The sequence below is a fragment of the Amphibalanus amphitrite genome, unplaced genomic scaffold (genome assembly GCF_019059575.1).
Source record: "Amphibalanus amphitrite isolate SeventyFive unplaced genomic scaffold, NRLGWU_Aamphi_draft 000211F_arrow, whole genome shotgun sequence".
In the NCBI taxonomy this organism is placed as follows: Eukaryota; Metazoa; Arthropoda; class Thecostraca; order Balanomorpha; family Balanidae; genus Amphibalanus; species Amphibalanus amphitrite.
In genome coordinates, this window is record NW_024881706.1 from 340737 (window position 1) to 368586 (window position 27850).

At 53.4% G+C, this 27850-nt stretch overlaps 2 protein-coding genes across 5 annotated transcripts in view; one reads left to right on the forward strand and one right to left on the reverse strand.

The window, feature by feature from the left end:
* The first annotated feature begins 11061 nt into the window (after positions 1 to 11061).
* On the forward strand, positions 11062 to 20340 carry LOC122385216 (integrin-linked protein kinase homolog pat-4-like). 3 transcript variants are annotated; one of them, XM_043373339.1, is made up of 11 exons: positions 11236 to 11519; positions 11697 to 11795; positions 12122 to 12287; positions 12490 to 12631; positions 13117 to 13248; positions 13583 to 13778; positions 14064 to 14307; positions 15213 to 15312; positions 15655 to 15777; positions 16202 to 16355; positions 20268 to 20340. In XM_043373339.1, the coding sequence occupies exons 2-11, from the start codon at positions 11707 to 11709 to the stop codon at positions 20317 to 20319; spliced, it is 1398 nt and encodes a 465-aa protein (XP_043229274.1). In that variant the 5' UTR covers positions 11236 to 11519; positions 11697 to 11706; the 3' UTR covers positions 20320 to 20340. The 3 variants fall into 3 exon arrangements, with proteins under 3 accessions (XP_043229275.1, XP_043229274.1, XP_043229273.1); XM_043373338.1 differs by having other exon boundaries at positions 11236 to 11476; positions 11694 to 11795; XM_043373340.1 differs by lacking the exon at positions 20268 to 20340 and having other exon boundaries at positions 11062 to 11476; positions 16202 to 17717.
* The window catches only part of LOC122385215 (neurotactin-like), a 100976-nt gene continuing 91066 nt past the window's right edge, over positions 17941 to 27850 (reverse strand). For both annotated transcript variants that reach the window (XM_043373336.1, XM_043373337.1), the window contains exons 3-9: positions 23474 to 23581; positions 22576 to 22741; positions 21680 to 21842; positions 20355 to 21136; positions 19725 to 19975; positions 19269 to 19440; positions 17941 to 18982 (exon numbers count right to left, since the gene is read on the reverse strand). In XM_043373336.1, coding sequence (XP_043229271.1) covers positions 18711 to 18982; positions 19269 to 19440; positions 19725 to 19975; positions 20355 to 21136; positions 21680 to 21842; positions 22576 to 22741; positions 23474 to 23581 — 1914 coding nt within the window. In that variant the 3' untranslated portion in view covers positions 17941 to 18710. The remainder of the gene's footprint in view (positions 18983 to 19268; positions 19441 to 19724; positions 19976 to 20354; positions 21137 to 21679; positions 21843 to 22575; positions 22742 to 23473; positions 23582 to 27850) is intronic.

The window sequence follows — 27850 nt, forward strand, 5'->3', positions numbered from 1 at the left end:
TGACTTATAATGGGGAGGTCGCGAAACTGACCTGACCTTAGGTCACCTATATCAAAATTCAGAGATATACAAATTGCACATACTGGTACCCTAACTAAAGCCTGAAGAGAAGAAATTGATCGGTCAAAAACTCTAGCTCTGGCGTGATTGCAAACTTTTCTGAGGTAGGGTCACCAAACCGCCTCTGGTGACCTGACCTGAGGTCAGATCAACTCAAAATTTTCAGACATGTTGCGTAGAAGCCTTTTAGGAAAAGTCAGAAAATTTGAGCTTCCTAGCTCAACGCGTTTGGGAGAAATAACCAAAAAACCTCAGGGGGGGGGGGGTGTAAACTTTGGGAGAGACGGTCGTCCCAGTTTACAGTCATCCGATCGTGGTGATCGGGAAACGTGTTCCTTTCCGAGCAATCGTCAGCCACCAGGGCTCTTCATGTTGCCCTCGCTTCCTCGTCTTCCGTTTCCCTCCAAAGCCTTGTTGCCGATGAGTAGAAGAGTGTGTCTCTTTACAAAATTTCATATTTCACTATTGTACATAAAACACGGACGTTAGACAAAACGTTGAACTGCGCGCATGCGCCCAACGCTTCTGGCCAGACGGTCTAACCAGCACTGGCGGATCCAGACTTGCGTTTTGGGGGGGGCCAACTCCTGCAAGTAACCAAACCTAGGGTACCCCCAAATCCTGTTTTCTCATCGGATTTAGGCCACTTATTTTTTCGTCACAGCCCTGAAACGATATTTTTTTAAACTAAAAATAAAAAATATAGAAATGGTAGCCCACCCAACCCCAGCCTAAATATTACTTTGAAAACACTTCAAATTGCTTTTGTCGACCAATTAGCCCGCTCCGGGTCGGTGCGTGGCGCAGCCTTCGCGGGCTGGGAGGTGTCGGTTGGACTCCCTGCCGTTAGGCCCCTGATTAAGCTAGAGCTCGCGGAAAAAAACAGTCGTGTTGCCCGTGAGTGACGAGACGAAGCCGATGATACCCGATTTTAAGGTCCTTGGTCATTGGTTGACCTTCCAGGGCGGTGTTTCACGGTCGTGCTGACAGCCGCTGACAGCGCATTCTGCGAGCTAAGGTCAGCCTTCGGTAGTGTTGTGGGTATAGGCTTGTTGATGTCTCCATTGAAACCAAAAGTGCCATCAGCGCTGGCAGCGGCTGGCAGCGTGCCGTGAAACACCGCCCAGGTCAGGTCACAGACCCAAAAGACGGGAAAATCAGGACCTGTCAGAACCTCCTAAAGTAAGGCTGTAATACGTTTTTTTTTTGTGCTGATCACAAATTTCATGTTAGTTTGGATCATAGATAATGTCTTCATGCGTTTAGGCCATGTCGGGGCAGGTCAGGTCAGATCAACCAGTAGGGGTACTTTACTTATGGGCGTCCGTATAGCAGGTGTCCACTACCACTGGCAGCTACGTAACATGATACGAAGGCATCAAAACTACTTCGTAAATGTTCAAATGGCTGCAAAATGCTAAATTCAAAATCAGCTAAATGAAACTATCCTAGAAACATGTTAAACTCGGAAAAGTGCACCGAGGTCATCAAAGGTCAATGACCTGACTTGACCGTAAGGTGACATTGGCATCCGCCCTAATGCGTGGGAGCAGCATCATATCACATGTTTGAGCGTTTTAAACCACGAAAAGACTATAAAAGCGCGGATAATGTGAGCCGACATACGCCGAATCGCTATTCCGGCCAAACATGGCCTCCAACATGGCCAAACAGTCTCGAGAAATAGGCCACAAGTCAAAGTTCACTTGGGTCAGGGTTATGAAATTTTCAGAATTTGTCACCATGAGGGTACTAAAGTTTCGTCGCGATCGGCTTCATGATACCTTACACGATAACTTCACACGTCGATCGAGAGTTAAAGCATGGATGAAGGAGAACCTGGGGATGAAGGTTCTTTCATCCATGGTTAAAGTGTGCAATAAGAACTTCTTGGGTGAAGACAAGACCAACACTTTTATCAAGCTCACAGATTTTTAATGATACGGTATTTTCTCTCTACCTACTTACGCCCTTCTCACATTCATTTTTCTTAAGTGTTTTTGGGGACAAAAAATATATGTTGTTCCCCTTTCAGGCTTGGGGGCATGACCCCGTGGCCCCCCTGGATCCGCTAGGCCGAAACTAACTAGGTCGTTTTCAAACGGTCTGATATTTCAGGTCATAGTTTGCAAACGGCCGGTGTTTTCAGGTAGTTTCATATGGCCTGACTGGGCCAGGCCGTTTGCAAACGGACCGAATTTTCATACGGCCTGTAACATATATTCAGATTTCGACATCTGTCGTAGCATCAAATGCTGATGTGGCGCACTCAAAAGCCGGAATTGGTCCTTGGATGCCGTAAGGACCCTTTTAAGAAATAAGTGACCCGACTGACCCTTAGAGATTGGCATGAGCTGTGACCGAAATAAGTCTTTTACCGTTTCGCAGGAAGGGACAAAAAGGTCCCTCATATGCTTCTTGTGCAATTACGAAACAAAACAATTTTTTTCAACGAAAACTCAGTGAGTTTTCCTAAAAAATTTATTGCGCATATTCCGTGAATGAAAAGTTGCCGGGTCATGTCAGGCTTGGCTGCCACAGCAAGTTTGTTAACTTGACAGCTCAATCGATATTTATGCAATAAGACCTTCTCGGGTGACGATAAGACATGACGACACTTTATAAAGGAAGCTAGTAAAGTAAACCCGGTAGTTTCTCCATAGGCGCGGGAACCGGGGGGAGGGGGCAGTGGTGGCAGCTTGCCCCCCCCCCCCCAACTCTGGGGCCGTGCGGGCGGTGCCCCCACAACTTTCAGACAGAATACCGCTCCTTTTTTGCAAATGTTTTCTTTTTTTGTTGAAAAAGCCAAGGGATGAAAAATAAGCGGCCTAAAACCGGCGAGAAAACTATATTTGGGGGATCCTAGGTTGATCTCTATCATGGTGTGACCTCCCCCCCCCCGTCTAAAAGTAGTTCCCGCGCCCCTGGGTTTCTCTACGCTATTGAATCACGCTGCTGATTCTAGTAAGTATCTACTATACAACCTTCTCACATTAATTTTTCTTCGAGCGTTTTGGGGGGCCAAAAGATATGTTGGCCCCCTCTTTCAGGCTTTTTGGGCCCATGGCCCCAAAAGCCTGACATGGCCTCCAACATGGCCAAACAGTCTCGAGAAATAGGCCACAAGTCAAAGTTCACTTGGGTCAGGGTTATGAAATTTTCAGAATTTGTCACCATGAGGGTACTAAAGTTTCGTCGCGATCGGCTTCATGATACCTTACACGATAACTTCACACGTCGATCGAGAGTTAAAGCATGGATGAAGGAGAACCTGGGGATGAAGGTTCTTTCATCCATGGTTAAAGTGTGCAATAAGAACTTTTTGGGTGAAGACAAGACCAACACTTTTATCAAGCTCACAGATTTTTAATGATACGGTATTTTCTCTCTACCTACTTACGCCCTTCTCACATTCATTTTTCTTAAGTGTTTTTGGGGACAAAAAATATATGTTGTTCCCCTTTCAGGCTTGGGGGCATGACCCCGTGGCCCCCCTGGATCCGCTAGGCCGAAACTAACTAGGTCGTTTTCAAACGGTCTGATATTTCAGGTCATAGTTTGCAAACGGCCGGTGTTTTCAGGTAGTTTCATATGGCCTGACTGGGCCAGGCCGTTTGCAAACGGACCGAATTTTCATACGGCCTGTAACATATATTCAGATTTCGACATCTGTCGTAGCATCAAATGCTGATGTGGCGCACTCAAAAGCCGGAATTGGTCCTTGGATGCCGTAAGGACCCTTTTAAGAAATAAGTGACCCGACTGACCCTTAGAGATTGGCATGAGCTGTGACCGAAATAAGTCTTTTACCGTTTCGCAGGAAGGGACAAAAAGGTCCCTCATATGCTTCTTGTGCAATTACGAAACAAAACAATTTTTTCAACGAAAACTCAGTGAGTTTTCCTAAAAAATTTATTGCGCATATTCCGTGAATGAAAAGTTGCCGGGTCATGTCAGGCTTGGCTGCCACAGCAAGTTTGTTAACTTGACAGCTCAATCGATATTTATGCAATAAGACCTTCTCGGGTGACGATAAGACATGACGACACTTTATAAAGGAAGCTAGTAAAGTAAACCCGGTAGTTTCTCCATAGGCGCGGGAACCGGGGGGAGGGGGCAGTGGTGGCAGCTTGCCCCCCCCCCCCCAACTCTGGGGCCGTGCGGGCGGTGCCCCCACAACTTTCAGACAGAATACCGCTCCTTTTTTGCAAATGTTTTCTTTTTTTGTTGAAAAAGCCAAGGGATGAAAAATAAGCGGCCTAAAACCGGCGAGAAAACTATATTTGGGGGATCCTAGGTTGATCTCTATCATGGTGTGACCTCCCCCCCCCCCCCCCCGTCTAAAAGTAGTTCCCGCGCCCCTGGGTTTCTCTACGCTATTGAATCACGCTGCTGATTCTAGTAAGTATCTACTATACAACCTTCTCACATTAATTTTTCTTCGAGCGTTTTGGGGGGCCAAAAGATATGTTGGCCCCCTCTTTCAGGCTTTTTGGGCCCATGGCCCCGGTGGCCCCCTTGAATCCGCCAGTGGGGGCGGTGCCCCCACAACTTTCAGACAGAATACCGCTCCTTTTTGCAAATGTTTTCTTTTTTTGTTGAAAAAGCCAAGGGATGAAAAATAAGCGGCCTAAAACCGGCGAGAAAACTATATTTGGGGGATCCTAGGTTGATCTCTATCATGGTGTGACCTCCTTCCCCCCCCCCCCGTCTAAAAGTAGTTCCCGCGCCCCTGGGTTTCTCTACGCTATTGAATCACGCTGCTGATTCTAGTAAGTATCTACTACACAACCTTCTCACATTAATTTTTCTTCGAGCGTTTTGGGGGGCCAAAAGATATGTTGGCCCCCTCTTTCAGGCTTTTGGGGGGCCATGGCCCCGGTGCCCCCCTGGATCCGCCAGTGGGGGCGGTGCCCCCACAACTTTCAGACGGATTACCGTCCTTTTTTGCAACTGTTTCTTTTTTTTTTGTTGAAAAAGCCAAGGGATGAAAAATAAGTGGCCTAAAACCGGTGAGAAAACTAGATTTGGGGGGACCCTAGGTTGATCTCTATTATGGTGTGCTCCCCCAGTCTGAAAGTAGTTCCCGCGCCCCTGACTTTCTCTACGCTATTGAATCACGCTGCTGATTCTAGTAGGTATCTACTACGCAACCTTCTCACATTAATTTTTCTCCAAGCGTTTTGGGGGGGGGGCCAAAAGATATGTTGGCCCCCCCTTTCAGGCTTTTGGGGGGGGCCATGGCCCCGGTGGCCCCCCCCCCCCTGGATCCGCCAGTGCTAACCAGCACCGTGCTACATGCGCAGTGTGTTTGCGCGGATATGCACACAAGCGGTGGCGCACCGACACCTGCGCAGCAGGTGTGCGCGAGTGTATGGAACTCCTACACTACCCCCTCCCTAGACGGGTCGCGAGTGAACGTGACGCGTCGAGATCGGTCTGGAGGCCGTACTTCGCGATCGGGGCGCGAGCGCAGGATGGATCGCAGCGGAGTTGGTTCCGGTGTTGCTGCTCTTGGAGATGGGCGTTCTGCAGACGGCGTGTCTTGTGGCAGCATCAGCTCCAGGCCGTCCGACTGGGCAGCGGATGGTGGCAGAGTTGCAGAGGCAGGAGACTGCTGCGTAAACTGGTGTGGCGTCTCTTCCGGAGACGCAGGCTCGCAGTGGTCGATGTTGCTGGTTGGCGCGCTGGCGGCTACCGGCTGCTTGTTGGGTGGAGCTGGCGTCGGCGTCGGTCGCTTCGGTAGGTTGCCGCGAGGAGATGCGCTGAGTGAGGCGTCAGCGTCGATCCGTTGCTGTTTGGCAGTCTTCGTGTTCCGCACGAAGAGAAGTGTTGCGGCAGATGCTTTCGACCGGCTGCACGGAGGCTCGCAGCGGCGGGCCTTGTTGCCGAAACGCTGGTGGTACCAGCAGACAGAGCTGTCTGGGTACGTCGGCGTCGGAGGGCGTGACGGGCGAGGCGTCTGACGGCTGCGATGTCGACCTTTGTTGCGGTGGGAGAAACTGCACGGCGCTTTGCAGCGACGCGCTCTGGCACCGAAGCGCTGGTGGTACCAGCAGATCTCGTAGGTTGACGGATGCGCTGGCTTTAGAGGGCGGTTTTCATGGCGTCGTTGATGCTGGCTTCGGCGAAGTTGCGATGCTGCGCCTTTGAGTCGACGCTGGGTGGCCTCCATTTGCTGTACTCGGACGATGAGGGTCGCGATGGTGGCTAGCAGGGCTGTGAGCCGACCTGCTGCCTCGGGTTCGGGTGCCGGCGAGCTGAAGCTGGTTGCGGGAGGAGCGGTGTGCAGCCGGGTGGCTTCGCTCGACTCCATGGTGTGGTCCACGAGTAGCCCGGATCACGTCGGGGTCACCAGTGTAAACTTTGGGAGAGACGGTCGTCCCAGTTTACAGTCATCCGATCGTGGTGATCGGGAAACGTGTTCCTTTCCGAGCAATCGTCAGCCACCAGGGCTCTTCATGTTGCCCTCGCTTCCTCGTCTTCCGTTTCCCTCCAAAGCCTTGTTGCCGATGAGTAGAAGAGTGTGTCTCTTTACAAAATTTCATATTTCACTATTGTACATAAAACACGGACGTTAGACAAAACGTTGAACTGCGCGCATGCGCCCAACGCTTCTGGCCAGACGGTCTAACCAGCACCGTGCTACATGCGCAGTGTGTTTGCGCGGATATGCACACAAGCGGTGGCGCACCGACACCTGCGCAGCAGGTGTGCGCGAGTGTATGGAACTCCTACAGGGGCTCCTGAGGCCCCCCCCCCCGCCAGGAATAGGGTTAAGACGACCAGAGGCCCTCCGTGAAAATGCGGGCGTCACAAGGCCCGGTTTGCATCAAAGGTCAGGTAGCTATGCCCAGTTTTGGCTCTCTGTTGCCTGCCGACGTGTTCCGAGCTGTCGCAAAAAGACGATGTGGTGGCACCCACGCTCCCCCCCCCCCGCCCGGCCAGGGTCCTTCTAACCAGGGATGCGGAGGCGTGGAAATTTCAGACGGCTCCGGCTCCGGCTCCGGAGAAAAAAAAATCGGCTTCGGCTCCGGCTCCGGCTCCGGCTTCGACTCCAGTACTCAGTTCATCCTTTATACAAATAAATACGGGTGGAAAAGAAAAGATGAAGGATTGGTTCACGTTGTTTCTGTATTTGCATAACAAGGCTATTTTGAATACCACATATTTTACTGCCTTGCAGGCACTGTGAAACCGAACTAGGTCAATAATGTTTTCCTCTTCAAAAAAAAAAAAAAAAAACAGCCGGAGTGGCCGCCTTTTTTACCGCTCCGGCTCCGGCTCCGGGCTATATTGTTTCACGGCTCCGGCTCCGGCTCCGGCTCCAGGCAAAATATGCCGGCACCGGCGGCTCCTCCGGCTCCAGCTCCGGCTCCGCACCCCTGCATCTATAACCCGGCTTCTGAGCCACGTACCAACACGCCTAAGGCAGTGTTCGAAGGGACGCAAGCAAACAATAATGACGAAATTACGCCTGTCACTTTTTAGATCAGTTCAAAATTCAGTTCACATAGGTCATCCAAGGTTAAATTTCGCCAATTTTCAGGTCCAATTTCGACAATTTTCAACAAACCACCGCATGATTCGGAAATGAATAGAGCTACAGTACCGGGGAAAAGCGTAGTTAATAGCTCTTTTAACACCCCTTTCGCCGTTTCCATCCTCAGGACATTCAAATCCTTCTCCTCCATGCCGCAAACCCTGATCCGGGCTGGACCTGGACGGGCAACTTTATTCCATGCGGGCGGCTCCCATTGGAGCGCACTGCAGCTCCTAAGGAAGCACACTCATAACCGGGTGCAGTGAGCACTTGGGAGGCTGGTCGGCCTGTCCTGTTGGACAGGCTCAGCCCCAGTGAGTCACCAAGGTGCCCGCCCAGACCAATGTCTCCCTCAATTCCTATCATCCCTCCGGCCCTGAAATGGCCTGTCAGACCGAAAGCCGAAAGGGCCTGGGTCCAACCCAACAAAACAAACAAAGCTCTTTTAACGCACTTTCTGTAAACTGTGCTCAGATTTGACCTAAGCCTGTTAATTGTACACTTTTTATATCGGAACATTTTCATGTTCCTACATCTCTGTAGGCCTGATAGCTCTTCCTGCGAAACATTTTTTGGGTCGAAAATGGCAGAACATGACGTCATTCTGACGTATTTGCGGCCAACCTATCAAAGCCTCTGGAAAAAGGTCACAATGTGTAAAATGGATGCCCGGAGAGGTCCTGAAAGTTTCGTGGCGATATCTGCAGTCATTTAGGAGATAGCTACGGAAGAGGACAGGGGGCCGTTTCGCCCCCCCCCCCTTACGGGGCGCGGGATAACGCCCTTTCAACTCAGGCTTCAAGGGCCCTTTTGCCACTTAAGGGCCCTTTCAACCCAGTCAGTCAAGGGCCCTTTTGACTGCGGATCCCCCCTGAGAGATATCCTAGATACGCCACTGGACTAGGGCATCGAGCCACCACCGGTGATCTTGTTCTTGTTCGGCTCACTTACCGGGGTTACATGAGCGATCCGTTCCAAATACGCCCTACGCTAATGCGCATCAGCTCCCCACAAACGGATCTACGGCACCGGTTACATGAGACTAATTCGTTTTATCTACGTCAAACGGATCTTGTTTGGCTCACCCGGGCTGACTCCTCGACGGCCGGTAATTCGCATCACAAACGGAATAGGATTAGCGTACAGTCATGGCGCAGTTGTGGCATTTACCGGGACGACTGAGCTAAATTTTTAATAATTATATCATTTGATAGGCTCAAAAACATTTAAAATTAACATGAAATCAAAAAATGAAAACAAAGTTTTCTTGTTTTAAGTCAGTGGGCACTGATTCGCCATGCAGCGACAGCAGGGTGGTCAGAAAAAATTATCTATCAAAATATTTCATTCATTTTATTTCACATGCAAAGACTAAACCAAAATACCAACATTTTTTTGCTATATTCTACGAGGCAGCCATTAAAAAAAATGCTTAGTATTTTGCATTTTGACGCTTCCAGTCAGCAAAGAATAGTTCTTGTGAAATACGGCCCGAATCGTGTGCCTCGGACGTTTCGGTTACATGAGCGATCCGTTCCAAATACGCACTATCGCTAATTCGCATCAGCTCCCCAAGAACGCATTCAGTGCACCGACTACATGAGCAAATTCGTATCAGTGACGTCAAACGGATCTAGTTTGGCTCTCGGCCCGATGCGCATTACAAACGGAATAGCATACAAATGTGGCGCACTTCCGTAGCAATAGAGGTGACTAAATTAAAAATTTATTATCTTATGTCTTTTTTGCATTTAATCTGCTCAAAACATTCTCATTTAACTTAACAAAAAAAAGTTGAACATAAAGTCGTCTTGCTTTGACTCATTGGGCAATTGCCTCTCTTGATTCGTCTGTAGTGCTGTCAGAAAAATGTTTCAACTGAAATTATGTGGATATGTACTATTTGGTTTTCACAATATTTATTGTTGAAAACTTGACAATATACCGACATATTTTTTAAATATTATTTCAAAAGAAGAAATTGAAAAAAATACCTATTATTTTGCATTTTAATGTTTCTTTTTGCAAAGAAATAGTTCCTGTAATACGTATCTTGGTCCTATTCGCTTCTAAGCCTGTTTCTCAGCGGATTTTGTTCGGACCGCCGATTCGTATTAGCAGGTGGATACATGAGTCGGTAGTACGCTCCTGATTCGCATTAGCGGTGAATCCGATCGTGATACGTATTTGCTTTGCTCATGTAACCGCGGATCGGATCGCCGATTCGTACTAGCAGGTGGCTACATGAGTCGGTAATGCGTTCCTAATTCGAATTAGCGGCTAAATACGTATTTACTGTGCTCATGTAACCCCGATAACTGTCAAGACCTTGGTCAAGACCACTGAACTCTATAATGTGGAATGCGCATCGGCCGCCAAATGGTGTCCAACGGTGCCGCCATGTTGCGCAGACCAGAAAGCGGCCGCCGCCTGTGCTGGGGAATAGGGAATTCGGGACCTCGATTTACGTTTGCGGTCGCTGCATCCGTTACGCTCAAGCTATGTGGACACGGAACCCGGCATCTTACGCAGAATTGAGTGGAGAACAAGATGAAATCCTAAAAAATCATCAGCTATAAGGAACTAATACGTTAAACCCTTATAAGTCAATGGGGAAATATGAAAATTGTTATTTTGGCGCCGAGAATGATCTGAAACTATCTCAAGCATATAAAATCATGATTTCATGCACTCTTTGCAAGGTTCTATGCTTCATATTTGCATTGTTGCCCTTGCGTGACGTCATTTGTGACGTCACAAGGGTCACCATTTTTCTTCAATAACTCCCGATCAAATTGAGCTAGCGAGTCGGGAAAGCCACCAATGGACTCAGGAAGACCTGCCGAATCGAATGATATGCGACATGACCTCTTCCGACCAACTTCGTGGCCTGGGGGTGCTGACCTGACCTTGACCTGAGGTCAACACCCTAAGTTGACCTGACCCGAACAAAAAGTATATCACTCGATGCGCCTGAGCTAGCTGAACACGATGATGCCAAAATCGCGGCTCTACGGCCATTTTTGGCGAAGTTATTTACCAAAAACCGAACCCGTGCCTTAGATCACTTGACCTGACCTCAGAGGTCACCGGTTGACCTGAGACCCTTACAGCGGGTTCCTACCAGTCACTCTGCATTATACTTTGCCGCATACGACCACTTTACCGCTTAATTCTAGTTTAATTAGCGGTGCATTAGCGAGGTGGGTTCAATCAACCCCCTCGGCCGGGGCAAATGTAGGTCAGGCGAGTAAATTTGAGGAATTCTGAAGATACGATCGTGTTCCCCACTCAATTCTGCGTAAGATGCCGGGTTCCGTATCTACGTAACTTGAGCGTAACGGATACGGCGGCCGCAAACGTAAATCGAGGTCCCGAATTCCCTATTCCTCAACACAGGCGGCAGCCGGTTTCTGGTCTGCGCAATATGGCCGCCACCGTTAGACACTACGGCCAATAGGGTTGAAGCGGCATTGCTCCCCTGTGGTCAAGACTCACAAGACCATTGATTAGCTTTTTCCCCCAACGAACTGCCAAATATCACGAAACCATGGCCTGAGCCAGAGTCGTGGAATGAATGGAATGAATTTCATTTATTCATTCATTCATTCATTCATTCATTCATTCATTCATTCATTCCCCAGATGGCCTTTGATTCATTCACTCATGAATGCTTCCGCCGTTATTTCGTCTATGGTGGGGCTCCTTACAAAAGAAAAAGTTGTGGTGCATTAAGAACAGGTGCGCCATTTATGGGTTTTGTCAACAAATCTCAGCGCGTGCCGCGTTGTAGTGCGAACGGTGCGAACCCCGCCCTGAAAGATTGCACCTGTGTATTTTTTGTTATTTTTCGTGGCAAGGTGCGACTGCTTCGTGAGTATTTTATTTTCTTCATAAATATTGAGAACCCAGAAAGGTCTGAACATGCTTAAACCTCCTGATAGCTGTTGTAATAGCCGTGTAGCTGAGTTTGTTATGCCATGTGACTCACTGCTGCTTGAATGACTCAGACTGGAAAATGCCTCGAAATTTCAAAACCATATAAATTGTCTTTAAAATGTTGTGCCTGTTTCATGTCATTTTCTTTCAGCAGAGTTTGAAAAATGGATGATATATTTCAATATGTCCGAGAGGGCAATCCGTTTCACGTCCGCGTCTGGCTGGATGATACAGAACATGACATGAATGAAGGGTAAGTACATATTACCACTTGGTAGTTGGCAATTGAGCACTGCTTTGTGCTGTGATTCGAGTACACGAACCACAGTGGGACTGAAATCTGAAACTGTTATATGCTGCTGGATGCCGTTATCGTCATATTAAAAAAAAAGATCCTGCACCGCCATATTTGTTTAGTTGCTTGTGGGTACTATTTTCCTATTTACTGTAGCTGTTAATAAAAATCATCGCTATCATGTGTGTCATGTGTTTTTTCTTCCACATAACTAGGTCATGCATGCATTCCACGTTACGCCAGTGTACACCCTGTCTGACTCGTGTGCCGTGTGTGCTGCGCAGCGACGACCACGGGTTCAGCCCGCTGCACTGGGCGGCCAAGTGCGGCCACGCCGGCATCGTGGAGATGCTGATCCAGCGCGGCGCCAGGGTGGGCGCCACCAACATGGGCGACGATACGCCGCTGCACCTGGCCGCCGCGCACGGACACCGACCCGTCGTACAGCTGGTGAGGGAGGAGAGATGAGCTGACCCGACCTTACCTGACCTGACTCGACCAGTTCTGACCACATCTGACCTGACTTCAGATCCAACCTCACTGGTCCTGATTTAATACGCTAAAAGATCACGAATTGTGTCATAGTTATGCTGCTGTTTTGCCTGAAGTCACCCTGAACCAACGCCGACCGTGATGGTATTGCCGTTTTCAGCTGCTGCGTACGAAGGTGGACGTGAACCTAACGAACGAGCACGGCAACACGCCGCTCCACTACGCCTGCTTCTGGAGCTACCAGGGCATCGCCGACGACCTGATCCAGGCCGGCGGCATCGTCACCATCTCCAACCGATTCGGTGAGAGAGAGCGGGAGGGGTTTGGTGAGAGGGGAGAGAGAGAGAGCTTCGGTGAGAGATGAGAGAGCTTCGGCGAGAGTGGAGTGCGAGCGGGAGAGGATGAGCTTGGGTGAGACTGAGAGCGGGAGGACTTTCGTGAGAGCAGGGAGAGCTTTGGTGAGAGCGCTTCCGCTCTCCCGCTAATGAGCTTTGGTGAGAGCGGGGAGACTGGATGGTGGAGGGGCGTGGGGCTAACTATCAGATCGCAGGTCGGCTGCCTTAGTGCTGAGCTAGGCTGTGTCAGCGCCTGGCTATCACTGCTGGGTTGGGCCGTGTTTCTGCTGAGTTAGTGCTCAGATGTGATTGTGTTTGGTGAGATGGATGAGCTTTTATTGTATTGACCAAAATCTTTATGCATTATTTGTAAATGACACAAATTTTTGGCAACGCACAAAACTTACAAAGTGATAATTGCCTTTGTAACCATTCCCTGTGTCGTGTGATAGGTAAGACGCCGCTGGACTACTGCAAGGGCTCGATGGCGACGCGTCTGCACGAGCTGGCCGTACAGATGGGCCAGGAGCTGCGGAGGATCGAATACAAGGACCAGAGTTGGCTGGGCATGAAGACGCGCAGCCGTGAGTAACGCTGACAGGGCCAGTCGTACTTCCTTTCCCTAGGCGGATTGGTAAAATATGCAGTGACCCACAGAAAGCGTTCCTTTGTCTGCAGTTTCACATCTGAAGTATCAAGCTTTCAATATTTTGCTGTGCAATGCGTTTTCTCGATCACTGTTAATTGACCGCGTAATTTCCGTCCGTTTAATTTGCGTAACTGGGGGTGGACGTTCGCCTGTTCTTGTGTCAAAATAAACGTACAACACTCCTTTAACATCATAATACTTATTGTCTTTGATGTCCATATCAAACCCAACACCGTATTTTGTCCCTGATTTCTTCCTCCGGCCCACAGGCGACGCCACGCTATCCCGTCACAAGGGTATCGCCATCAACGACCTGAACCTGCACGTGAAGGTCGCCACCTCGCCGACCGGCGAGACGTGGCGCGGCAAATGGCAGGGCAACGACATCTGCGCTAAGATCCTGGCGCTGCGCGAGTGCACGCCGCGCGTCAGCCGTGACTTCAACGACGAGTTCCCCCGGCTCAGGTGAGGACGCGTGAGTTCCTGAGTTCCCAGCTGCTCTGACGGAATTCGCTCTCCGTGGGATTTGAGTTCTCCCGGGCCGTTGTGGTGATGGTGCTGTGAATAGGTTGACCCAAGATGGATGGATGTACTGAGAAAGAGCTGGGACAGATTGCGATGAAAGCAATTGAGGTTTGTAAAACTGGATGATGTAAAACTTGGCCGGATCTGATAGTTGAAATTAACCGTGATAAGCGATAAAAATTGGATGGTATGATGGTGCCGTCACCTTGTTCCGTTCTCTGTCAGGATTTTCTCCCACCCGAACATCCAGCCGGTGCTGGGCTGCTCCAACTCGCCGCCCAGTCTGGTGGTGGTCAGCCAGTTCCAGGAGCACGGCAGTCTCTACGACGTGCTGCACCGCGGCTCCGGTGTGGTCGTTGACACGGCGCAGGCGCTGCGCTTCGCGCTGGACGTGGCGCGCGGCATGTGCTTCCTGCACCGGCTCGAGAAGAACGTGCCCAACTACCACCTCAGCAGCCGACACGTCGTGGTACGTGCGAACGGCGGGCGGGATGGCGCAGACCGGTGGGGTGGGATTGTGACTTTCATTTTCAGTTCTTTATCTCTAAGTTCATAACCATTTTATAGTTCGCTACTAACATTAACTACTGTCCTACCTGGAAATATTCCTCAATACTATATCCTGGTTCTATCCGGTACGCTGTTGTCTTTCCGTTCCACTACCACGCTTAGTACTCCATTGTCTTACCTACCAACTCTGAAGACATGAAAGTGGCAACAAGACATCTACGGACGCTCTGAGCCCGATGAGGCTATGCGCCCTAACCCACGACCAAGACCAAGGGATTGTGACTAGAGATAAGTGATGACGTTTTGATTTCGTCATTTAGATTTGATTTGATTGATTTGACCCCTTCATGGGCCTGCTTCGTGTTCCACTCTGATTACCATTTCCATTTATTACGCAGTAGGTACGAGTATTTCACTGTTTTCCTGCACGGGAGTGTAGCCTGTTACGCACCAGAATGTGCTGAGGTGCTAGACATTCAACACACCAGCTCGCCTCGTCTTACTGCATTAAGTGAAAATAATGTTCTCTTTTGCACAGCTGAGGTTTATGTTTTCATTCAGTCGTGTTTGATCTATCACTTCTCTCCGTCAAAGACGAGCTGGGTTTGCAGTCGCGAGAAGTCGGGCGTGGTTGTTATCTCAATAAACACTACCCCGCGTGTCTGAGTCATTGCCCGAGTTGGCATCATTCCCAGGCTGTGAGAACTGGGTCTGTGCGTGGGCACTTGGCAGGACGCTTGAGGCGTTTTCTCAACTACCTTCCGCATCTCAACGTCAGTGAAGTAATGCCTACATACAAAGTAAAACTTTCACTTGGTATCACTGCACAGGTTCTGAGTCTGTGTGGGCCACTTTCTTCCTCAGATTGACCAGGATATGACGGCCCTGCTGAACATGGCAGACGCCGAGTTCAGTTTCCAGAACAAGGGCAAGATCTACCACCCGCAGTGGTACGCACCTGAAGGTAAGGCGATGAGCTCGGCCTGGCATCTGCAACACTTATTGCATACGACGGCGTTTCAGTTCGATACACAATGCTATTTGCTGGGTCTAAGTATCCCAGTACCGTCCGAGCATATTTTTTTTCTTTCTTTTTTCTTTTTTTTTCGATAATTTTCTCTCTGGGACACTGCAATGACTATTTTTTTCAGCGCTGGTCGTTATACTTAGCCATGACAGGTCAAAATATTAGGTTGATAACCGTTAAACATCGCCAACTTGATCCGTTCAACACCGTCCTAGCCCGGAACCGCCCCCATTCGTGAACACTTTGTAACCCCACCCTGCCCCGTTGTCTGTCTTGCAGCGCTGCTGAAGAGTCCGTCGCAGATCAACCGGCACGCGGCCGACATGTGGAGTTTCGCCGTGCTGCTCTGGGAGATGGCCACCCGAGACGTGCCGTTCGCCGAGTACTCCGCCATGGAAATCGGTGGGTTCCAGTGGGATTGGTGGATGTGGTTTGATGGGAAAGGTAAGATTTGTTGACATAGATGTCATATGATATAGATGTCACCTGATATCTATATCATATCATTTTGACATTGTGATGACATTGATAGATATTTGGCAGGACGTCCTTCTTGGAGAATACATATAATCTATTTGCTCTGGTGAGCGGAATCGGTGGGTTATGATGCGCCCGGTTTCTGATGGGCTGGATCTGACTGAGTCTTCGAGGGAAAACCGAGGGAATCATGTGCAGCTGGGATGTAGGGGTTTGTATTGCGCAGCAGAGACGACTATAGAATACAGTCTACAGGTGCAGCTAAGGGCGTCTTCCAAAATAATTATTTTATATCAGCTGACTAAGATGGCAGTCGTCCACATGACTTACGGTCCCACCCCTTCCTCAGGTATGAAGATCGCCACGGAGGGTCTGCGACTGGTGACACCTCCGGGCATCTCGGCACACATCTCCCGGCTCATCTCCATCTGCATGAACGAGGACCCCAAGAAGCGGCCCAACTTCGACCAGATCGTGCCCATCCTCGAGAAAATGGTCGACAAGTAAGCGTTCAGCGTGAGTCGCCGGCGGCCCGGCCCTCCCGCTGGATGTCGCTGTGTTCGCCGTGCGGCGGTCGATCCCCCACACCCACCCGTCCCTCCTTCACAAACACAGCGGTGGTCGGTGGTGCATTGGCTCAGATCCACAGCCACTGACCCTCCGCCCAAAGCTTTGACCCAAGCTGCTTATCGTCGTCTTTCGATGGAACCGTGGCCGACTTATACGCCATGCCTTATTTTTGCTGGCGTGCAATCCGAAGTATTGTCAGCAGCTTCCTCTAAGTCGACAATGATCAAGTTTTCTCTGGTTGATTTTTTTATTTATTTAGCTGTATGTTTATTCTTGATGGTTTATTCGATGCCCAGTGCTCATTGCTCATGCACAATGCACAAAGTTTTTTTTTTAACTATGAGCTTATAGTGTTTTGGGGTTGGGCAGAAGTCTTCGTTTTCTTAAATTCTACTACGATTTCGCACTTCACTTCCGTGTTCATTGGTTCCTCATTCGAAAGCTTCCTTGAATCGAAAGATGACCGAAATTGGCACGGTCTCTTTCTTTGAATATATCCTATTGTCGTCACTCCTTCCTTTGAGAGCTTCCGTGGGCACGCGGCCGTGAGTGCCGGCCCTGCCAAACTCCCCCGACGGCCCCCGTCTCCCAGATGGCTGCTGACGGGCCGTCCCCGCCGAATGGTTGACTCAGACTCACAGCTGGAGCTCCGGCTGACCGGAGGTGTTCCCGCTCGGAGCGGACTAAGTGTAGGAGTAGTCTCACCCTCCACTGGTGCCAGTCTGCACCCACCGCCGACCGGCGCGGCGGCGGCGGCGGCGGCGCACGGCACCGTGTCGGTAACCTTGGTAACCGCGTCTTTGGAGTCGTCTGCTCTCCGAGGATTAACACCAAATAATAGTCATTGACATGAAGCGAGACGCGCGCGATATTGTGCTGCCATAGCTTAGCGATGGTGCTTGTTGTTAATATTTATGTGTATTATTTCGCCGGCTTTACATCGGATCGACAATTGGCGAGTGTCGTTTTTTTGTTGACGCAATTATCACAGAAAACAGCTGCAGGTCCATTCAACAGAATGGCGAACGCTTAGCCTAAATCGGAATCTCCTGGTGTTTTGTTCAGGAATTTTGTGTCGTCTGTCTGTCTCATTGGTGCCAGTTTGCCATTCACGTCTGGTTGGCCGCTCGACCACTCATTTTATATAGCATCACATTTCGTCCACAGCTGCTGCTTGTAGTTTCGATGACGCGAGTGTCGGCGAGTTTTGCATGTGTACCGTGGTGCTAACGTTGTGCCTTCGATAACGTGATGTGAACGTCACAATATTGGCCTTAATATAAATGGTACTAACAGCCATTGTGTTTCACTGTTGCAGTCAGTTAGGGTCTGCGGTTTAGCTGCTTCATTTTCCTGAAGCGGTATTTTTCGTGAGTAAACCTGTTCCTCGCTTCGTTCTGTTCGTATTCGGATTTGAACGCTAGGGCTTCATAACGGGCGTTCCTTGCCTGTGCTCTTGCCGGAGAGCTCATTTGGGAACGTGGTCTACTCATTTCGTCCCAACTCTGTTCTCCGTTCACACACGCTGTGCTATGTATAATGTATATATATGCACATATGACTAATGCGCTGCCCCGCCAGCGCCCGCCGACTCACACACAGCGCGGAAAGAACTCATTACTGACACACGAGTGAAGGTGGCAAGTCGCTCGGACGCGCCCACGTGCCTTACCAATGTTCGCGTCACTAACGAGCACATCGTCCACCAGATGCCGACACATGAGTTCAAAGTTCTGCAGTATCAGCAGAAATACACACGACATACAAAATGACGCGAAAATGCGTACAAATGCGGCACTCACACACAACGCAATGCAATAAGATGTGTTTTGTTCACCTGTGAAGGAACAACTCAAAACGTTCATTTCTTGGTCCCGTCCAACACTCAATGTCACACAGTCCCTCCTTTAGCCCTGTAATAAAATACATCTCACAGTTCATTCACCCATGGACCAGTTCCCTATTCACATTTGAAAGGAGTTTTCGATGTTTCTTAGGGCGTGTCGCTGCCAGCCTGTGGCACGCGTCACGTTATCTGAGCTTCAAACACAGCATGACTGAGACAGCTCACTGAATCTGCGAACCTCATCACCTCGTCGGCTCATCTTTGGCCGAGAGCCTGGGTGTCCACGTCCTTCACATGTACTGCTGAGGCGGAGCATGTCTCAGACATCCTGCTCTCGTCCAGTACTCCACAGACTGATCCATCTCTGCCTGACGTGGCGTTCGCTTTTCAGCTTCCCGCTGCTGACCCCGTCCTCTCCCCGCACGCTCCGCTCAGGCCTCCGTCAGTCCCTCCTGGCGTACTGCGGGTAGAGGCCGCTGCTGTTCCACAGGTCGTCACAGCTCTGGTGGCCAGACACCGTGCCGATGCCGTCGTCCACGACGTACACCTTGTCGGCCGCCGACGCGTCCAGCGGCAGCCGGCCCTCGCGCACGAACTTGTAGAACATGTGCTGCATGTTGTCGACGAACTTGCGCTGCTCGATCGTCTCGGCTTTGTACACGCCCAGGATGGCCTCGATGTCGGAGCGCGCGTCCGCGATGAAACCGGTCTCACCTGTGGAATGGTGAGCTGGTTAGAACACACAGACATTGAATCAGTATGATGGAACTGTTTGCGAGCACAGAAGTTATGCTGAAATCATCGAGTTATTGGATGAGTAGCTTTCGTACCGTTCATTGTAAATCTAAACCAGTTAGCGTCATTCCGTTTTCCTCTTCGTATTCCACGCAATCCTCACACAACTCAGCGCCTTTCATTCTCACGAACACCCCTTCCGCACCACACATTGAGACACGCACACGCCACCCTTCCCTCTCCACAGAGGCTCATTGCGACTCACCGTGCCGCTTCTGGGCAGCCAGGTAGAAGTAGGCCCGGTTGGTGAAGTGGCCGGCGGCGCGGCGAGCGGCCGCGTACAGCGGGCACACGGTGCGGACGTCGCTGACCATAGTGGCGATCTGGGTCCACGGGTCGCCGCCGTGGCGCAGGTACAGCCGCGTCGCCCGGTCACGCTGGTGGAATAGAGGGGACATACTGTTATCGCACGGGCTTAGGAGAGTAGCAGATGCCTACTGGTTGTTGGTAGAGTGGTGGCAACTGCTGATTTTGTGAACATTTAGCGGTGATATTGCTCGATACAATTGGCAGCAGGAAACAGCAGACTTTATTACCCGTTCCATGGGAATGTTTATCATATTGTTTTGGCTTGGGCATCGTATTTGATCATTCCTTCTCCACCATGGATACCATTGTCATTCAATTCTTAAATGAGGAGTTGAGGTACCGCTCAACTCACCAGCTCTCCGGGGAATGTTCCCAGCGTGGTGGCCACGTACGACTCGGCCACAGAGCTGACGTTCCACTCGCGGACCCCGTACAGGTCGGGCGCGCCGTCCTGCTGCGCGTTCACGCCCAGCACGATCAGCGGGTCGGGCAGCTCGCGGCGCCGCTCCTGCGACTCTGCCCACGCGTCGTGCACGCTCTCCGTCAGCAGAAAGCCGTCCCGCACCAGCCAGTTGTGGCGCGGCTCGTTCAGACGCGGCAGACCTGGCGCGCCGAGACGGGGCCGTGTCAGGTAGTTGGTTAGGTTGGGGGATGATATGGCAGCAATGACACGATCATGATAACGTTATAGATGGTTGATATGCTTACTAAGACTGAATGTGCACACACACACAAAACAGCAACATAAAAGTGCATGATGTGTTTTGCGCTAGTGGCACACTGAAACAGCAGACATTTATATTCGTCCGCTGCAAACGGCCTTCTGCTAACCACCTCTGCCGACCCTCTACTAACATCCCACCCTCCCTTTCCGTCCTTCCTCTCTCTTCCTCAGGAGTCGAGTCAAAGGGAAGTTCCTGGCGGACATCCCCGGCGTCTGCCTGTGATCCACCCTCAGCCGGTGACCTCTGCCGACCCTCACCTGTGGGTATGCGGTGCCAGACGCGCGGCACGGCCTCCAGCAGCTGCTGCACGGTGCGGTTCCTCAGGCAGCGCGCGTCGGCGCAGTCCACGTACGACAGGTACTGGGCGTTGTTCTCGGACGCCTGCCGCAGGTCCGGCATGGTGAAGTTGTCCAGGTGACCGGAGCCGCCCGTCAGCCACATGTTGGTGTAGAGCTGCTTGGAGCGTGGCACGGCCGTCAGCAGCGACATGAGCGTGGCGCCCGACTGGTGTCCCAGCAGCGTGACGCGCTGCGCCGAGCCGCCAAAGTGCTCGGCGTTCAACGAGAGCCACTCGAGCGCCGCCAACAGGTCCGAGAGGCCGTAGTTGCCCGAGGCGTGCGGGTGCGAGGCGCGCGACAGCACCTCGGACGCCAGGAAGCCGAGCACGCTGCGGCGCACGCGCACCGTCACAAACACGACGCCGTGCCGCCGGGCCAGCTCGGGCTCGGGTCGCAGCTCTGCCAGGGTGCGGCCGCTGAGGGTATCTCCGCCGACAAACACCACCACCGGCAGCGGCTCGGTGAACGGTACCCGCGGCGTGTAGATGTCCACCGTCAGGCAGTCCTCGGCGCCACCGGCCGGCGTGCCGTCGGCGGCCAGGTGCGGGCACGCGGCGCCCGGCGGCCCGGTGGCCTCCAGCACCCCGGTCCAGCAGCTGGAGAGGCCCGGCGGCGACTCGGCCGTCTGGAACCGGCGGCGGCCGACCGGAGCCAGCGCGTACGGCACGCCGTGGAACACGAACGCCTCCTTCTCCACCCGGCTGGCGGCGCACAGAGGTCAGTCAGAGGGGTGGTCAGGGGGCAGTCAGAGGGGGGCTCAGAGGGTAAGTTAGAGGGGCGGTCAGGGGGCAGTGAGAGGGGTCTCAGAGGAACGGTCAGGGGAAGTCGACTGATTGTCACTGGGTGGTCAGAAAACGTCGATCACGGGATGTCACTGTTGTTAAATGGCTAAGAATTGTGACAGCAACGTAATTCCTGGATATATCGGGACAGGTGTTGTGTTCAGTCGGTAGTTGAATACCTTGGATGTAACCACAATGCAAATCGCGACACGTTCTTTGATAACAATGGTGAATACCTGAGAGCGAGTTTCAGTGTACAATAGACACGTAACCGAACAGGGAGGTAATAAACCCGAGTACTACGAAGCACACCAGTAAATACGAGTATGCATGCAATAATCAGTACTCACTAATCCGTTCCGTCATTGAGCACCAATCCTCGGCCAGACCGTCACCAAACAGTAAACACCTACCGCAGCCCCACGTTACAATATCCTTTTCCTGACGTTACGAAAGACTCACCCTCTGACCAGGCCGCAGGAGGCCATTGTCTCCACGTGTTCGTCGCTGACGATGCGCGCCGTGGCGTCCCAGAGGTAGGAGGCGTGTCTCCGGCGGCCGGTGGTGCCCTGGTGCGTCACCGCCACGATCACAATCACCAGGAACGTCACCAGCGCCAGGAGCACTGCGGGGTAGCGGCGAACACACGGTGAGTCGGGCAGGGCGGGCCCTGGGTGGGTTGGACCGCGGGCTCTGAGCGGATGGGACCGATGCTACCATATTTGAATCAGCAGTGATAAGTAGGGATGTGTGTTTGTGTATGTTCTGTACTTGCAGTGTGATGTGAGGTAGATAACGGGACTCGCTGGCGTTGAAGGAGTAGCCTGAGTTTAGAATGCGAGAATGGATGTGGTATTATGCTAAGATTCTCGAGTGGATCAGTGATAAATAATGTGTTATGTTAGATAACTCCTGGCTCATTAATATGTGTACGATCCTAAGGGGCCCTTCTGGTATGATTTCGCTGTCACGCAATCTTCTTGTATCGTAAACTTTGTTTCAAGCTGAGCGTGAGAGAATGCAATTGGTATAATGAGCCCATGTGGCCAATTATCCCTGCAGGTACACACACGTTAAAAACCAATTTGAAATCACCACACGGCAATGCGATAAACATGTCATCTTACTGAAAAATTCGGGCATCAAAATACTGCACTCGACCGCGGAGAATGACACTATCATTAGATCATCGAAACAGCATAAAGAACGATAGAAAACACTGGGAAAGCTCAGCAGAGTAGAGTTAATATTGTTTGCATCATTTCACATTTAAAGGTCAAATAACTTTGGTCCTTTTTATGACGGCGTTACGGGCTCCATTTATGGAATTCGAGCTAGGCTCGGTCTAGTCGGCTCACCGATGATGATTTTCGTTTTGGACGGCGCGCAGGTGCGCGTGCTCTGATCGTCGGCACCTCCCTCTGGGTCGGCGTCAGCGGCCAGTCGGCTCAGCGTCGGATCGGGCACTCCCAGAGAGACCATCCGCTGAGACTCGCTGGTGGTCTCTACTGTGTGGCGCCGCTCCTGTCGCACAGAGGTCAGCGGGGGTCAGAGGTCAGCCAGGGGTCAGGGAAGGTTGGCAGAGGTCAGAAGAGGCGAGGGTGAGGTCGCGGTGGACGACACTCCTGTTGGACATGGGTCGTCAGGTGTCGCGGTAGGTTTCTGGTCACTCTGTGGCGTTAATGTCGAGCGGAGAGCCACTGCTGAAGTCATTGGGAGGAATGTGTCCAGTGTCCGTCCATCGTGAACGATTCTGAAGGGTGAAGCGGAGGGCGAAGATTCTGGGTAGTTAATCGTTTTTCTGAAAAAAATGATTATGCATTCCAAAGTGAAGTCCTACTGAAAGTCACTTGCAGTAAGTACCTAATACTCCGCGATCATAATATGAACCCCAGAAGCATTTGATCATGACTAATGACTATGCCCTGATGCAGGATCGGTCTGATACTGCCAGTGAACGTGGAACCCAGGTTCACTGGCAACCTGAACCCAGGTTGCCTGCGCCGCGCAGGTGTGGGTGACGCACGGTTTTTATTAAACGTTTTGCGGTCGGGAGAGCAGACACCTAAATTGAGAACGGAAACACCCGACCTGCCGCTGGGCTGGCAGTGCGCGCCATGCAGTGATCCGATAGTCACAGGCAAGATTGATAGTTGCATTAATGTCCGCTCACGAGTTAATTGCTCGTGATGACGGGTTTGGTGTGAACTGTCGGCCGGCGGTGGCGCTCGCTCGCCGGGGACGGCGGGTACTCACCACGACCTTCTTCCTGGGCGGTGAGAACATGCTGGTGAGCCGGTCGGTGAGCCGTCGGAGGGGTGAGCTGGCGACTGGTCGGCCGGGGGCGGACGATAGGCCCGGTACCTGCAACAGTCAGAGAAACGAGATACAGTGAGAGAACGACGGTGTGTAGAGAGGGGTCCGGGGCTTGGGTAATGGCAAAAGCCGGGACCAGTGTCTGATCTATTAGCCACTTATTTCTGTATCTCAGCATTGTTATGGCAGAAATGTTGTAATGGAACGGAAGCTAAGTTCAGCCCTCTGGTTTGTCCACTAAAAAGTGTTTATTTAAAGCGGTCCTCCGACGTGACCGCGCAAAATCCAGAGCGATCTCCTAGTTCTGCGAAATCTCCCAAAATGCCACTAGTGGAGGGCAGGTCATGGATGTCGCCCTCGCTTCCCAGGCCCCTGGACAATCACAGGAGCACATCGGGCGCACAGTGTACAGCCGGCAGTGGCTGTGCACTGCACTGGGAACGGCGCTGACCCGGCCGTGCAATCGTCGGACCGCTAGGCGGCCTCGTGCACCGTCAGACAAAACATTTCATGGAACACAATCGCGCCGACTGTCGGTGGGTGCACGTGAACAGCGCCGAGGAAGTGGCGCCGATTAGATCGCGGCGATCGCCACCAGAGCTCCCAGCTCGGCCGTTTGTTGGGCGCCGGCCGCCGCGGCGGCGCGAGGGTCGCCGGCCGTGTCATTACCGCCCTGATTGCCTTTGTTGGCACCTGGGAGAGCGCATGGAGAGCATGGCTCGGACGACCTTGGACGGCCTGCAGTCGCCGGCGACAGCCAGACCGTGGCATTCCTATCACACTGGCCGCAGTTGAGTCACACCGACACAATCTCAGAGACCGGCGCGTCGGGTTTTGATGGCGGCATTTTTCCGTGGGGAGGACCGCAGCTATTCAGCGCGGGGACCGGCCCGGTCTGTCCGGCGGTGTCTGCGGTGGGCCGGGCGGACGCTGTTGCCGCTGGAGCCTCTGGTGCCGGCGGTGCTGTTTGCGGTGGTGCCGGCGAGCAGCCCCGGTGCGGGAGCCGGTTCCCACAGTGGGCCCGGCGGCCGCTGCAGGCCTCCTCACCGCCCGGCCAGAATGGGCCGCCGACCAACCACACGGAGGGTCTGATGGCCGTAATGAGTCGGCTGCCGGCGGCGCGGCCGACCTGCCGCGGACCCGGTCACCAGCGCGTCGGTCGGCGACTCCGCCGCTACCGGCCGCGTCAGACACCGCCGCAGCAGCGGGGAGCGACGGCCGGCGGTCTGGTGATTGGCAGAAATAAAACAAACACAGACACACCGGTATTACAGGGGCGGCGAGCGCCGATGAGTAACAGTGGTAATTGGTGTAATGTGTAGGTATCCGAGGGACAAATGGAATGTCTATTGTCTAGCCTTGAACGGTGCTTTTCTTGCCATATCTTTAGCCCCTTTCCTTCCTTCGCCGCCATGCAGTTTACAATGCTGTTGCAAGGAAATCAACAAAAATAGTTGTCGTTTGCACTTCGACAGAAACGATTTCCAACTGACAAACAGCCGGACAAATCGATGTTTCCCAGAAGGACACCGGTCACGCTGGCTGATTTGTTTTTAATCGCCCCGCCACGCTGTGACAAATTGGCGTCGGCTCGGCTCGTGGCGTGGTCCTCGGCCGACAGGTGTGCCGGGCCGGTCGGACGGCCGCCGACCGCGCCTCCTTCGCTGCAGCAGCCGCCAGTCGCTGATTATCCCGGTATGAGCATCAATAGCCGGCGGGCGGGCGCAGCTCTGGATTACATTGGTATGCCATTCATGTCGATCTTGCGTGCGGTCAGCTCGTAGTTCGCAGCATCCGGCGACCAGCAGTGGCGGTGTAACGGACGGCCGCGCCCGCCCTCCGATCTCTGCGCCGCGCCGAGCACCGACTAAACGGCCGCGTGACCCGTTCGTCATTTTTATTGAATGAGATGGCCTGTCGCTTAGAATGGCCTTTCTAGTTAAACGTCGTTCATTATTATGCGGACGGAAAAGAAAGTCGAATTGCCACGAGGCGCTGTAAAATTGCAGCCAGCAGCTCGGGTCCACCCCATCAAAAGAAACTGTCGCCGATGAATGTCCTATCTCCTCATTGAAATGCCGTTTTTCTCTCGGGCATCGCGGCTATCCTGGTTGTCCGTGTCGTCGCTGAACTATCGTGCCCGACTCAAATCGCTCCGTCGAGCGACATGCCACTGTTTTCGCCGTCCGCTGCAGCACGGGAGCCGAGAAGGGAGCCGCGCCCTTCGGCGGGCGCCGCTGGAAGCCCCGTCGCGGAAATTATTCAGCAATATGAAGGGCAGTCACGGACGTATGCACATGAGCGGCGGCCACTGGCTACCCTGGTTACGGGCGCGCCTGCTCACGGGACCCGCGCCAGAGACGGTGAGCGGCGGGCAGGCCCCCGGTGCACGCCGCCGGTCGCCGGGGCACGGTATCTTTGTCGCCCATCGGCACACCGCGTCCTGAAGTGGACGCTCGTGCCGGCGCCGGCGAGCGGACGGCGGCCGCGGTCACGCTCAGCTCTGACTGCTCCGTGACGGTCCCGTCACCGCCACCCGGACCGGCGGCACGCCCGAGCCCGACTCACAGACACACAGTCAGACAGACGGCGGGCGGGGCGGGGCGGGCGGCGCGGCGGGCGGCCACCGGACGTCAGTCGGCCGCGCCGGCCACCCGGAGGTCGACGGCGCCGCTGTTTTCCTGGCCCGATCGGCGATACCTGCACGCCAAATGTCACGCCCGGCGCCTGGCCTGATGGCGCCGCCACCGCCGTGATCGGGGGTCGGTCGGCGGCCACTAACGACATCCGGCCGGCGGAGCGCCGACAACAGCTCCCCGCGCGGCGTGACTGACAGACCTGCGAGGCGGTGAGCGGTGGCGGCGGCGGAGCGGCGGCGGCAGCTGCTGGTGGCTCCGCGCTGTAACCCTGTCTGCGCGCGCCGGGCGACCGCGGAACCGCCGCGCCGCCCGGCCAGGTGTGTGAGGTCGTGCTCGGCCGGCCGGCCGTGACGCCGCGGTGTCACCTTCTGCGGCTTCGGCAGGTGATCGCGGACCCGTTCCCCGGCTCCCCCTCGCCGCCAGCGCCCTGTTCGTGCTCACTGACTCAACACTTTCACATCACGAGCGGCGGGTGGCCGGCGCGCCGGTTCGTCATCTGCTCCCGTCCGCGGCACCTGGATGTCGTGCAATCTCGTGACGCCGCGCCGATTTTCCTCCGTCACGACTGCGTGACGCTATCTCGATCTCGGGCCGGCCGGCTGATCTGACCTCCGGTCCTCTGACCGGACATTTCTCTCCGCGCCCTGCATGCCTGTCGATCCAGACCGGCGGCATCCCGGCTCTTTAGCGGCAGCGGCGCGGCCGGCGGCGGTGCTCTGCGCGATCCTCCCCCCGGTGACCTTTGACCCGAGCGCGGGGACTGCAGAGCAGGCCGCCATCAGGACCGGCTCCTCCGGGTGCCGCTGCAGGCAGACCTGGTCCGACCTGCGCGGCTCTGAGAAGACCCGGTGATCGGAGCAGCGCGACAGGGGCGGGCACGAAACGCAGTGCCTCAGACGGGTCTCGGGACAGTGAAAAGGAGAGACAGAAGGTCGAGGAGCGCTGAACTACCGCCGGATATCGGGCGATGAGCTCAGGAGACAGCTGCTCTCAGCGCTGATAGCTGTCCGTCCCATTGATCACACGAATGTTAATTGATGGCAGGAGCGCCCCACAGGGTGATCGGCATTCCGCGGCCGCTTTTTACGGGAATGCAGCTCACAAAGGGCCTATAATGGTCCGTTCAGCAGCCGTAACCCGCCGGGTCGGGCAGCAGCGCTGTGACCTTCGTCACCTCTGTCCCCCGGGCTGGCGCTATCGGTGCGTGCAGCGATGCTAACCGCCGGCAGTTTACGTTCGATTTGGCGGTGTGTGTTGATAGGCCTGACGAAATGCGCCGACAGTGGGGAGTAATAACCCCGGGCTCCAGGTGGTGAAAGGGTGGACCGATTCGGCCCTGCATTCCTCCTGGATCCGAAGGATTACCTCGACATTCGATCTGAGGCGGGGCTGCGCCGACCAAAAACAAATATTGTCCCAACGCGCATTACCGTTCTGCCGCACCGGTGCCAAGAGCTTTAGAGCCCTTTGACGGCGGCGCCGGGCTCCCCTCGGCTGCGGACCGCAAATACGGCGTCCCTGCGCGTCCGGTCGTCAGCCGGCGCCGGCCGCCGCCTGTCGGTGTCGGCCCCCGGGGGAGCGGGGAGCTCAGCCCCCGTCCGCTCCCGGCCGTCCCCCTGTGCGGGCGGATCCGGCACGCTGAAAGCTGATCAGACGCCAGCTGCCCGGGCACGTGCCG